This window comes from Salmo trutta, chromosome 12 (genome assembly GCF_901001165.1).
Source record: "Salmo trutta chromosome 12, fSalTru1.1, whole genome shotgun sequence".
Lineage (NCBI taxonomy): Eukaryota > Metazoa > Chordata > Actinopteri > Salmoniformes > Salmonidae > Salmo > Salmo trutta.
In genome coordinates this window covers 34,514,451-34,528,879 of record NC_042968.1, presented here as the reverse complement: position 1 = coordinate 34,528,879, position 14,429 = coordinate 34,514,451, and the positions used below count along the sequence as shown (strand labels likewise).

The window sequence follows — 14,429 nt, the reverse complement described above, 5'->3', positions numbered from 1 at the left end:
AGGCTGTAACGTAACAAAATGCGGAAAAAGTAAAGGGGTCTGAATACTTTCCAAAGGCACCGTATGGTTCTAACTAGAAACCTATATGAAGGGTTCTTCCAAGAACCATTTTATAATCTAAAGGTTCTTCCTAGAACTGTCTGTGAAGGGTTCTACCGAGAACCTTTTTATCTTTGGGGGGTTCTTCCTATAACCCTCCATGAACAGTTCCACTAACCATGTTAGACTTTAAAATGTAATTAGTTATGACAATACATTGCATGTATCATAAGGCCTTTATTTGAGGGCCTAATTATTCCCTAACACAGCGGTGTTAGGAATATCCTGGTTTACAGGCCACATCAGGCCTGCAAGTCACATTAAACTGGCATTATATTGGAATCCAGCCAGAGTTAGGATATCCTGCAACTTGCATTCAGAATGAATGCCAGGGTAGGGAAGATTGAATATGGAGACTAACTCAATCATCTAAACTGGAACAACCATCTCAGTAACGGGTGCAATAAATCCAATTACTAACATATTGGATTCGTTTAGAAAACTGTATGCTATTTATCTTTGTGTAGCATAAATGAATCAACCAAGCAATGCACATGCAAAAACATAGATATTACAGTAAAACAACAATTCCGAAAATCTCGCTGCAATAGAGTATGCTGGGAAATTGTATATATGGTTCTATGTAGAACACTTCTTGCCTTCCAAAGAATCATCAAATAACCCTTTCTTCCAAAAAGGGTCCTTAGGATGTTAAAAGTTCTAGGTAGAACCCTTTGCCTTACAAAGAACCCTTGTCTTCCAAAAAGGGTTATTCTGATCAAAACAGTTCTTGGTAGAACCCTATCCCTCTGAAAAAAAACCTTTTGGAACCCTTTTTTCTTAGACTGTAGGAAAATCATGCCATTTGGAATGCAAACTAACACTGAATGACAGACACTTTCTAGCTCAGCCAACCTAACACAGACCGACTGAAGTCCAAAGCTGTACTCTGGCATACATTTTGGATACACAGTATATTTCAGTGAAGGAACAATTTATTTTACATTTGTAGTGTGTTGTATCTATACTCAGCGGGGAGGGAGGTAGGGAGGTGGGAAAAGAGAAGGAGAGACAGAAAGAGAAAGAAAGAGACAGAGAGCATGAAGAATGAAAAAAAGAACATTCCTTCATAAACAAAATAAATAAATGTTTGAAGTGACAGAAATCAGATTGTGACAATATTCATGTCTTGTATTTTTCTGCTGCTTATAAAAGTAATGTTATTCCAGAGGGTTTGTGAAAGTAGTTACATTTGTCCAATCGCCCCCCAAAGCCAGATGAGAAAGTCAACACACACACACACACACACACACACACACACACACACACACACACACACACACACACACACACACACACACACACACACACACACACACCCTGGTCCCGCTGTCTAAACATTCTTCTAGCGCTTGGGATTCTGTTTTATGGGACCTGCTATTCCCTCACAGCCGTAGTGTGTCATGTTTGGACCGGTGTGTTGTATGTGTGTGTGTGCGTGTGTGTGTGTGTGTGTGTGTGCGCGCATGTTTAGACTGTGTCATTAAGAAAGATCATGATGATGTCAGAATGTAAATGAAAATGGAGAAAACAGACTCTTCTATGTACGGGGGTGAATGACTGATGTAAAGTGCTTTACTTCCAAAGACGTTGGGAACTAATGAGGGTGAAAGAGGTGGTGGGGAGGCTGTGTGTGTGTATCTCTGTGTGTGTGTGTGTGTGTGTGTGTGTGTGTGTGTGTGTGTGTGTGTGTGTGTGTGTGTGTGTGTGTGTGTGTGTGTATATGTATGTATGTGTATCTGTGTGTGAGGCAAACTCTCTGCAGGTGAGTCTGGGAGGTGTGTGTGAGATGTCTGCGAGTGTGTGTGTGTGTGTGTGTGTGTGTGTGTTGGGAACTCTCTGAGGATGTGTCTGCAAGGGGTGTGGGAGATGTCTGCGAGTGTGTGTGTGTAAGAGAGTGTGTGTGGGTGTGTGAGCCTTTAGACCTGACAGATCGGGTGTGTGTGTCAGTACTAACAGGACCACAGCAGCAGGCCATAATCACATGCTCATCACCAGCAGAGGAAGGAGAGGAAACTCACCAGGACATTAGCACAGACCTGTGGATAAGCTCTGGCGGTGTGTGTGTATATGTGTGAGTTATCAGGCCCGTGATAAGGGCTTGTGTTGGAGATATCCGGACCCCCATGCTCAGTGACTCAGCCTCTACACACGCCCGCACGCACGCACACACGCACACACCACCGGAATCCTGGAGTGTTCTCCTATATATAGCAAGATGAGTAACCGTGCGGAAAAGGAACGTCTAAAAGGGAAGTCTGTCTCTGATAGGGGTTAGGCACTACAGCAGTAATACAAGACAAGTTATCAGGGGAAACAGTCAATCTGGCAACCCCTTGCTCAGATTATACTAAGGGTTGCCAGATCTGCTGTGTTCCTGATAAAGTGTTCAACTACTGCTGTGTCTCTCTCCTCTGTGAACTCTTAACCTTTTACAGCGGTGGGCTAAATCAGGGTCACATAGTGTTTCTTGGTAGTCTTAAACAATTCTACTTTGTATACGCCTCACACACATGGTTATGGGATAAAGAAAGAAGACACCTGAACCATGTCAGATATACAGTTGAAATGTATTAAATGTTGAGTTTGCATCCCAATATTACACTTTATATACATTACAGACGACTGAAATATAACAAAACCATTTAACATAGAAACACCGGATTTTATGTGTTTAAAAAAAAGAGAGAGAAACAGGAGCCAGTGGCAGAAGTAGACTTCCATCCAGGTTCTCTTGCTGTGTGTGTTTGTCTGTGTGTGTGTGTGTGTGTGTGTGTGTGTGTCTGTGTGTGTGTCTGTGTGTGTGTGTCTGTGTGTGTGTGTGTGTCTGTGTGTGTGTGTGTCTGTGTTCTGTGTGTGTGTGTCTGTGTGTGTGTGTGTGTGTCTGTGTCTGTGTCTGTGTGTGTGTGTCTGTGTGTGTGTCTGTGTCTGTGTGTTCTTGCATCTGTGTGTGTGTGTGTGTGAGTCTGTGTGTTATTGCATCTGTTTGTGTGTGCATGTGTGTTTGTGTGTGTATGTGTGTGATCTTGCGTCTGTGTGCGCATGCAGTGTGGACTTGAGTGTGTTTATCTCTACTCACGTTGGTTCCTCTGTAGCGGTGCGTTGTTCTTCCAGCTCCTGGGCTTGTTTTAACCAGGGTAGCTTGGCCTCCACAGGAACTGACTCTGGATCAGATATTAAACACACATACAGTGGGGGAAAAAAGTATTTGATCCCCTGCTGATTTTGTACGTTTCCCACTGATAAAGAAAGGATCAGTGTATAATTTTAATGGTAGGTTTATTTGAACAGTGAGAGACAGAATAACAACAAAAATATCCAGAAAAACGCATGTCAAAAATGTTATAAATTGATTTGCATTTTAATGAGGGAAATAAGTATTTGACCCCCTCTCAATCAGAAAGATTTCTGGCTCCCAGGTGTCTTTAATACAGGTAACGAGCTGAGATTAGGAGCACACTTAAAGGGAGTGCTCCTAACCGCAGCTTGTTACCTGTAAAAAAGACACCTGTCCACAGAAGCAATCAATCAATCAGATTCCAAACTCTCCACCATGGCCAAGACCAAAGAGCTCTCCAAGGATGTCAGGGACAAGATTGTAGACCTACACAAGGCTGGAATGGGCTACAAGATCATCGCCAAGCAGCCTGGTGAGAAGGTGACAGCATTTGGTGCGATTATTCGCAAATGGAAGAAACACAAAAGAACTGTCAATCTCCCTCGGCCTGGGGCTCCATGCAAGATCTCACCTTGTGAGGTTGGAATGATCATGAGAACGGTGAGGAATCAGCCCATGGGAGGATCTTGTCAATGATCTCAAGGCAGCTGGGACCATAGTCACCAAGAAAACAATTGGTAGCACACTACGCCGTGAAGGACTGAAATCCTGCAAGGTCCCCCTGCTCAAGAATACATATACATGCCCGTCTGAAGTTTGCCAATGAACATCTGAATGATTCAGAGGACAACTGGTGAAAGTGTTGTGGTCAGATGAGACCAAAATGGAGCTCTTTGGCATCAACTCAACTCGCCGTGTTTGGAGGAGGAGGAATGCTGCCTATGACCCCAAGAACACCATTTCCACCGTCAAACATGGAGGTGGAAACATTATGCTTTGGGGGTGTTTTTCTGCTAAGGGGACAGGACAACTTCACCGCATCAAAGGGACGATGGACGGGGCCATGTACCGTCAAATCTTGGGTGAGAACATCCTTCCCTCAGCCAGGGCATTGAAAATGGGTCGTGGATGGGTATTCCAGTATGACAATGGCCCAAAACACACGGCCAAGGCAACAAAGAAGTGGCTCAAGAAGAAGCACATTAAGGTCCTGGAGTGGCCTAGCCAGTCTTCAGACCTTAATCCCATAGAAAATCCGTGGAGGGAGCTGAAGGTTCGAGTTGCCAAACGTCAGCCTCGAAACCTTAATGACTTGGAGAAGATCTGCAAAGAGGAGTGGGACAAAATCCCTCCTGAGATGTGTGTAAACCTGGTGGCCAACTACAAGAAACGTCTGACCTCTGATTGCCAACACGCGTTTTGCCACCAAGTACTAAGTCATGTTTTGCAGAGGGGTCAAATACTTATTTCCCTCATTAAAATGCAAGTCATTTTATAACATTTTTGACATGCGTTTTTCTGGATTTTTTTGTTGTTATTCTGTCTCTCACTGTTCAAATAAACCTACCATTCAAATTATAGACTGATCATTTCTTTGTAAGTGGGCAAACATACAAAATCAGCAGGGGATCAAATACTTTCCCCCCCACTCTAGTTAGTCAGCTGCCTTACACTGGGCACAGTAACTGACTCCAGATCAGGGAAAGAGAGTTTTACGCCACGTTCCCATGCTATATCTACCCATTTTCTGATGAAATGTACACATCCACAAGGGTTCGCCTAGGATAACACTGCAATGTGTGGCACATCTCTCTCTGGTTTAACTCACCTTGTGGGGAACAGAACATTTATTTAGTATCCTTGTGGGGACATTTCGCCAGCCCGCAAGGAAAAATGCTATTTTAGGCTTAGGAATTAGGTTTAGGGTTACAGTTAGTTAGGGTTAGGGTTAGGTTAAAGGGTTACGGTTAGCGAAAATAGGATTTTGAATGGGAATCAATTGTTTGGTCCCCACAAGGCCAGTAAAACAAGTGTGTGTGTGTGTGTGTGTGTGTGTGTGCGTGCGTGCGTGCGTGTGTGTGTGCAAGGCCCTGACTGTCCCTGACTGAACCCAGCATGAAAACTACCAAACCAATCACCATACTACTAAATCAGAAGAGAGGGGCGGCTGATTTACAGTACATCTCCTCCTCTCAACCAAATGATCATCCTTACAATTTCACTGGGAGACTTTTAAAAAGCAAATATTTCTCTGTCAAGTAGCTCATATTTTCACCCACCATTTACTCCAGATGTCTACCACGATGCCAGTTTTGACTCTTTGCCAACATTACTGAAGCCTGGAGTTCCAGAGCCAAACCCACATCACTCTGCACACAGACTTTCTCATACACCCCCCCACACACACATATATACACACCCCAGTGGTCTTTAGTCTCCAGTCCCTTCCTGATAATGAAGCCCTATGACTTAGTTAATTGTCTGCTGCGTAAATATTTGCTTGCCAGATTGAGTTTTACTCCTGACTGTATGTAGACGGGGGAGGCTGACAGTATTAGCTGTATATAGACAGGGGGAGGCTGACAGTATTAGCTTTATGTTGACAGGGGGAGGCTGACAGTATTAACTGTATGTTGGCAGGGGGAGGCTGACAGTATTAGCTTTATGTAGACAGGGGGAAGCTGACAGTATTAGCTGTATGTTGACAAGGGGAGGCTGTCAGTATTAGCTGTATATTGACAGGGGGAGGCTGACAGTACTAGCTGTATGTAGACAGGGGGAGGCTGTCAATCTTAGCTGTATGTCGACAGGGGGAGGCTGACAGTATTAGCTGTATGTCGACAGTGGGAGGCTGACAGTATTAGCTGTATGTAGACAGGGGGAGGCTGAAAGTAATATCTGTATGTTGACAAGGAGAGGCTGTCAGTATTAGCTATATGTAGACAGGGGGAGGCTGTCAATCTTAACTGTATGTCGACAGGGGAGGCTGTCAATCTTAGCTGTATGTCGACAGGGGAGGCTGACAGTATTAGCTGTATGTTGGCAGGGGGAGGCTGACAGTTTTAGCTGTATGTCGACAGAGGGAGGCTGTCAGTTTTAGCTGTATGTTGACAGGAGGAGGCTGACAGTATTAGCTGTATGTCGACAGAGGGAGGCTGACAGTATTAGCTGTATGTTGGCAGGGGGAGGCTGACAGTATTAGCTGTATGTCGACAGAGGGAGGCTGTCAGTTTTAGCTGTATGTTGACAGGGGGAGGCTGACAGTATTAGCTGTATGTAGACAGGGGGAGGCTGACAGTATTAGCTTTATGTAAACAGGGGGAGGCTGACAGTAATATCTGTATGTTGACAAGGAGAGGCTGTCAGTATTAGTTGTATGTTGACGGGGGAGGTTGACAGTCTTAGCTGTATGTAGACAGGGGGAGGCTGACAGTACTAACTGTATGTTGATATGGGGAGGCTGACAGTATTAGCTGTATGTAGACAGGGGGAGGCTGTCAGTATTAGCTGTATGTCGACAGGGGGATGCTGACAGTATTAGCTGTATGTTGACATGGGGAGGCTGTCAGTATTAGCTGTATGTTGACAGGGGGAGGCTGACAGTATTAGCTGTATGTAGACAGGGGGAGGCTGACAGTATTAGCTTTATGTAAACAGGGGGAGGCTGACAGTAATATCTGTATGTTGACAAGGAGAGGCTGTCAGTATTAGTTGTATGTTGACAGGGGGAGGTTGACAGTCTTAGCTGTATGTAGACAGGGGGAGGCTGACAGTACTAACTGTATGTTGATATGGGGAGGCTGACAGTATTAGCTGTATGTAGACAGGGGGAGGCTGTCAGTATTAGCTGTATGTCGACAGGGGGATGCTGACAGTATTAGCTGTATGTTGACATGGGGAGGCTGTCAGTATTAGCTGTATGTCGACAGGGGGAGGCTGACAGTATTAGCTGTTTGTAGACAGGGGGAGGCTGACAGTATTAGCTGTTTGTAGACAGGGGGAGGCTGTCAGTATTAGCTGTATGTCGACAGGGGGATTCTGACAGTATTAGCTGTATGTTGACATGGGGAGGCTGTCAGTATTAGCTGTATGTCGACAGGGGGAGGCTGACAGTATTAGCTGTATGTCGACAGGGAGAGGCTGTCAGTATTAGCTGTATGTCGACAGGGGGAGGCTGACAGTATTAGCTGTATGTCGACAGGGAGAGGCTGACTGTCAAAGCTGTATGCAGACGGGGAGGCTGACAGTATTAGCTGTATGTGGATAGGGGGATGCTGACAGTACAAGTTGTATGTAGATAGGGGGAGACTGACAGTACTAACTGTATGTTGATATGGGGAGGCTGTCAGTATTAGCTGTATATCGACATGGGGAGGCTTTCAGTATTAGCTGTATGTCGACAGGGGTAGGCTGACAGTCTTAGCTGTATGTAGACAGGGGGAGGCTGACTGTACTAGTTGTATGTAGACAGGGGAGGCTGACAGTATTAGCTGTATTTAGACAGGGGAGGCTGACAGTACTAGCTGTATGTAGACAGGGGAGGCTGACAGTACTAGTTGTATGTAGACAGGGGGACACACACATAAACACAGACACAGTGGATACTGTACCTCTGGGTTTGTGGCATGCGACAGGTACCAGGCAGTCTTCTTTGATATGTGGTTTGAGGGATGTGTTACAGCCACCAGTGTGCTGTCCCCTGTGGTCAATACACAGGACCACTCTGTACCGCAACCCACGGCCACACGTCACTGTGCACTGAAAAACACACACACACACACACACACACACACACACACACACACACACACACACACACACACACACACACAGTTACAATAGCACACACTATAACCAACCACCAGTTTATATAAACGTAATACTGACTTTATATTAATTGTATATGTTATATGCACATATGCTCCTGTTCTTACCACATACAGCCAGTTCATAGAGGCTTCATGGCCAGTTCATAGAGGCTTCATAGCCAGTTTACAGAGGCTTGTAGCCAATTAACAGAGGCAGTGGCTTCAAGTTCTTCTGTGTGCACATCATTGAGGACCTGAAAAGGTCTCGTCACACCGACATCATGGTGAAGAAGGCACCTCTACAACCTCAGGCGGCTGAAAAAATTTGGCGTGGCCCCTAAGACCCTCACAAACATCTACAGATGCACCATTGAGCGCATTCTGTCGGGCTGCATGGCAGCTGCCTTCCCTCCAGGGAAACTACAGCATTCGGTGTCAATGGAAGGCCAAGAAGACCATTAAGGACCCAATCCACCTGAGCCAAGGACTGTTAATTTGGCTACCGTCTGACAGAAGGAGTCAGTACAGGTGCATCACGGCTAAGACCCAGAGACAAAAAAACTGCTTCTATCACCAGACCATCAGACTGTTGAACAGTTTCTATTACCATCAGACTGTTGAACAGCTTCTATTACGAGACCATAAGACCATCAGACTGTTGAACAGCTTCTATTACCAGACCATCAGACTGTTGAACAGCTTCTATTACCAGACCATAAGACCATCAGGCTGTTGAACAGCTTCTATCACCAGACCATCAGACTGTTGAACAGCTTATATTACCATCAGACTGTTGAACAGCTTCTATTACCAGACCATAAGACCATCAGACTGTTGAACAGCTTCTATTACCAGACCATCAGACTGTTGAACAGCTTCTATAACCAGACCATAAGACCATCAGACTGTTGAACAGCTTCTATAACCAGACCATAAGACCATCAGGCTGTTGAACAGCTTCTATCACCAGACCATCAGACTGTTGAACAGCTTATATTACCATCAGACTGTTGAACAGCTTCTATTACCAGACCATCAGACTGTTGAACAGCTTCTATCACCAGACCATCAGGCTGTTGAACAGCTTCTATCACCAGACCATCAGACTGTTGAACAGCTTCTATTACCAGACCATCAGACTGTTGAACAGCTTATATTACCATCAGACTGTTGAACAGCTTCTATCACCAGACCATCAGACTGTTGAACAGCTTCTATTACCAGACCATCAGACTGTTGAACAGCTTCTATTACCATCAGACTGTTGAACAGCTTCTATCACCAGACCATCAGACTGTTGAACAGCTTCTATCACCAGACCATCAGACTGTTGAACAGCTTCTATCACCAGACTATCAGACTGTTGAACAGCTTCTATTACCAGAAAATAAGACCATCAGACTGTTGAACAGCTTCTATAACCAGACCATAAGACCATCAGGCTGTTGAACAGCTTCTATCACCAGACCATCAGACTGTTGAACAGCTTATATTACCATCAGACTGTTGAACAGCTTCTATTACCAGACCATCAGACTGTTGAACAGCTTCTATCACCAGACCATCAGACTGTTGAACAGCTTCTATCACCAGACCATCAGACTGTTGAACAGCTTCTATTACCAGACCATAAGACCATCAGATTGTTGAACAGCTTTTTTAACCAGACCATAAGACCATCAGGCTGTTGAACAGCTTCTATCACCAGACCATCAGACTGTTGAACAGCTTCTATTACCAGACCATCAGACTGTTGAACAGCTTCTATTACCATCAGACTGTTGAACAGCTTCTATCACCAGACCATCAGACTGTTGAACAGCTTCTATCACCAGACCATCAGACTGTTGAACAGCTTCTATCACCAGACTATCAGACTGTTGAACAGCTTCTATTACCAGAAAATAAGACCATCAGACTGTTGAACAGCTTCTATAACCAGACCATAAGACCATCAGGCTGTTGAACAGCTTCTATCACCAGACCATCAGACTGTTGAACAGCTTATATTACCATCAGACTGTTGAACAGCTTCTATTACCAGACCATCAGACTGTTGAACAGCTTCTATCACCAGACCATCAGACTGTTGAACAGCTTCTATCACCAGACCATCAGACTGTTGAACAGCTTCTATTACCAGACCATCAGACTGTTGAACAGCTTCTATCACCAGACCATCAGACTGTTGAACAGCTTCTATCACCAGACCATCAGACTGTTGAACAGCTTCTATTACCATCAGACTGTTGAACAGCTTCTATTACCAGACCATAAGACCATCAGATTGTTGAACAGCTTTTTTAACCAGACCATAAGACCATCAGGCTGTTGAACAGCTTCTATCACCAGACCATCAAACTGTTGAACAGCTTATATTACCATCAGACTGTTGAACAGCTTCTAATACCAGACCATCAGACTGTTGAACAGCTTCTATCACCAGACCATCAGACAGTTAAACAGCTTCTATCACCAGAACATAAGACTGTTGAACAGCTTCTATAACCAGACCATAAGACCATCAGACTGTTGAACAGCTTCTATTACCAGACCATCAGACTGTTGAACAGCTTCTATTACCAGAACATCAGGCTGTTGAACAGCTTCTATCACCAGACCATCAGACTGTTGAACAGCTTATATTACCATCAGACTGTTGAACAGCTTCTAATACCAGACCATCAGACTGTTGAACAGCTTCTATCACCAGACCATCAGACAGTTAAACAGCTTCTATCACCAGAACATCAGACTGTTGAACAGCTTCTATAACCAGACCATAAGACCATCAGACTGTTGAACAGCTTCTATTACCAGACCATCAGACTGTTGAACAGCTTCTATCACCAGAACATCAGGCTGTTGAACAGCTTCTATCACCAGACCATCAGACTGTTGAACAGCTTATATCACTAGACATTCAGAATGTTAAACAGCTTCTATCACCATCAGACTGTTGAACAGCTTCTATTACCAGACCATCAGGCTGTTGAACAACTTCTATCACCAGACCATCAGACTGTTGAACAGCTTCTATCACTAGACCATCAGAATGTTAAACAGCTTCTATCACCATCAGACTGTTGAACAGGTTCTATCACCAGACCATAAGACCATCAGGCTGTTGAACAGCTTCTATCACCAGACCATCAGACTGTTGAACAGCTTCTATCACCAGACCATCAGAATGTTAAACAGCTTCTATCACCATCAGGCTGTTGAACAGCTTCTATCACCAGACCATAAGACCATCAGACTGTTGAACAGCTTCTATAACCAGACCATAAGACCATCAGGCTGTTGAACAGCTTCTATCACCAGACCATAAGACCATCAGACTGTTGAACAGCTTCTATAACCAGACCATAAGACCATCAGACTGTTGAACAGCTTCTATAACCAGACCATAAGACCATCAGACTGTTGAACAGCTTCTATAACCAGACCATAAGACCATCAGACTGTTGAACAGCTTCTATCACCAGACCATCAGGCTGTTGAACAGCTTCTATCACCATTTTTTTACATTTACATTTTAGTCATTTAGCAGACGCTCTTATCCAGAGCGACTTACAGTAGTGAATGCATACATTTCATACAATTTCATACATTTTTTTACATTTTTTTTTTTTTTCTGTGTCACCAGACCATCAGACTGTTGAACAGCTTATATTACCATCAGACTGTTGAACAGCTTCTATCACTAGACCATCAGAATGTTGAACAGCTTCTATTACCATCAGACTGTTGAACAGCTTCTATTACCATCAGACTGTTGAACAGATTCTATCACCAGACCATCAGGCTGTTGAACAGCTTCAAATACCAGACCATCAGACTGTTGAACAGCTTCTATCACCAGACCATCAGACTGTTGAACAGCTTCTATCACCAGACCATCAGACTGTTAAACAGCTTCTATTACCAGACCATCAGACTGTTGAACAGCTTCTATTACCAGACAATCAGACTGTTGAACAGCTTCTATTACCATCAGACTGTTGAACAGCTTCTATTACCATCAGACTGTTGAACAGCTTCTATCACCAGACCATCAGACTGTTGAACAGCTTCTATTACCATCAGACTGTTGAACAGCTTCTATCACCAGACCATCAGACTGTTGAACAGCTTCTATCACCAGACAATCAGACTGTTGAACAGCTTCTATTACCAGACCATCAGACTGTTGAACAGATTCTATTACCATCAGACTGTTGAACAGCTGCTATCACAAGACCATCAAACTGTTGAACAGCTTCTATCACCATCAGACTGTTGAACAGCTTCTATTACAAGACTAACAGACTGTTGAAAAGATTATATTACCATCAGACTGTTGAACAGCTTCTATTACCAGACAATCAGACTGTTGAACAGCTTCCATTACCATCAGATTGTTGAACAGCTTCTATTACAAGACTATCACTGTTGAACAGCTTCTATTACCATCAGACTGTTGAAAAGCTTCTATCACCATCAGACATTTGAATAGCTTCTATTACCAGACCATCAGACTGTTGAACAGCTTCTATCACAGACCTTCAGACTGATGAACAGCTTCTATCACCAGACCATCAGACTGTTGAATACCTTCTATCACAGACCTTCAGACTGATGAACAGCTTCTATCACTAGACCATCAGAATGTTAAACAGCTTCTATTACAAGACTAACAGACTGTCGAACAGATTCTATTACCATCAGACTGTTGAACACCTTCTATCACCAGATAATCAGACCGTTGAACAGCTTCTATCACCAGACCATCAGACTGTTGAACAGCTTCTATCACCAGACCATCAGACTGTTGAACAGCTTCTATCACCAGACCATCAGACTGTTGAACAACTTCTATTACCATCAGACTGTTGAATAGCTTCTATCACAAGACCATCAGACTGTTGAACAGCTTCTATCACCAGACCATCAAACTGTTGAACAGCTTCTATCACCAGACCATCAAACTGTTGAACAGCTTCTATTGCCATCAGACTGTTGAACAGCTTCTATTACAAGCCATCAGACTGTTGAACAGCTTCTATTACCAGACCATCAGACTGTTGAACAGCTTCTATCACCAGACCACCAGAATGTTGAACAGCTTCCATCACCAGACCATCAGACTGTTGAACAGCTTCTATCACCAGACCATCAGACTGTTGAACAGCTTCTTTCACCAGACCATCGGACTGTTGTACAGCTTCTATCACGAGACCATCAGACTCTTGAACAGCTTCTATTACCAGACCATTAGACTGTTGAACAGCTTCTATCACCATCAGACTGTTGAACAGCTTCTATCACTAGACCATCAGAATGTTAAACAGCTTCTATTACCATCAGACTGTTGAACAGCTTCTATCACCAGACCATCAGACAGTTAAACAGCTTCTATCACCAGAACATCAGACTGTTGAACAGCTTCTATAACCAGACCATAAGACCATCAGACTGTTGAACAGCTTCTATTACCAGACCATCAGACTGTTGAACAGCTTCTATCACCAGAACATCAGGCTGTTGAACAGCTTCTATCACCAGACCATCAGACTGTTGAACAGCTTATATCACTAGACATTCAGAATGTTAAACAGCTTCTATCACCATCAGACTGTTGAACAGCTTCTATTACCAGACCATCAGGCTGTTGAACAACTTCTATCACCAGACCATCAGACTGTTGAACAGCTTCTATCACTAGACCATCAGAATGTTAAACAGCTTCTATCACCATCAGACTGTTGAACAGGTTCTATCACCAGACCATAAGACCATCAGGCTGTTGAACAGCTTCTATCACCAGACCATCAGACTGTTGAACAGCTTCTATCACCAGACCATCAGAATGTTAAACAGCTTCTATCACCATCAGGCTGTTGAACAGCTTCTATCACCAGACCATAAGACCATCAGACTGTTGAACAGCTTCTATAACCAGACCATAAGACCATCAGGCTGTTGAACAGCTTCTATCACCAGACCATAAGACCATCAGACTGTTGAACAGCTTCTATAACCAGACCATAAGACCATCAGACTGTTGAACAGCTTCTATAACCAGACCATAAGACCATCAGACTGTTGAACAGCTTCTATAACCAGACCATAAGACCATCAGACTGTTGAACAGCTTCTATCACCAGACCATCAGGCTGTTGAACAGCTTCTATCACCATTTTTTTACATTTACATTTTAGTCATTTAGCAGACGCTCTTATCCAGAGCGACTTACAGTAGTGAATGCATACATTTCATACAATTTCATACATTTTTTTACATTTTTTTTTTTTTTTTCTCTGTGTCACCAGACCATCAGACTGTTGAACAGCTTATATTACCATCAGACTGTTGAACAGCTTCTATCACTAGACCATCAGAATGTTGAACAGCTTCTATTA

At 43.7% G+C, this 14,429-nt stretch overlaps 1 protein-coding gene across 1 annotated transcript in view; it reads right to left on the bottom strand.

Moving 5' to 3' along the window:
• Positions 1 to 3,174: 3,174 nt before the first annotated feature.
• Positions 3,175 to 14,429, bottom strand: part of LOC115203418 (ADAMTS-like protein 3) — a 189,669-nt gene continuing 178,414 nt past the window's right edge. The window contains exons 14-15 of the mRNA XM_029768103.1: positions 7,828 to 7,975; positions 3,175 to 3,263 (exon numbers count right to left, since the gene is read on the bottom strand). Of these exons, the coding sequence (XP_029623963.1) occupies positions 3,175 to 3,263; positions 7,828 to 7,975 (237 nt within the window). The remainder of the gene's footprint in view (positions 3,264 to 7,827; positions 7,976 to 14,429) is intronic.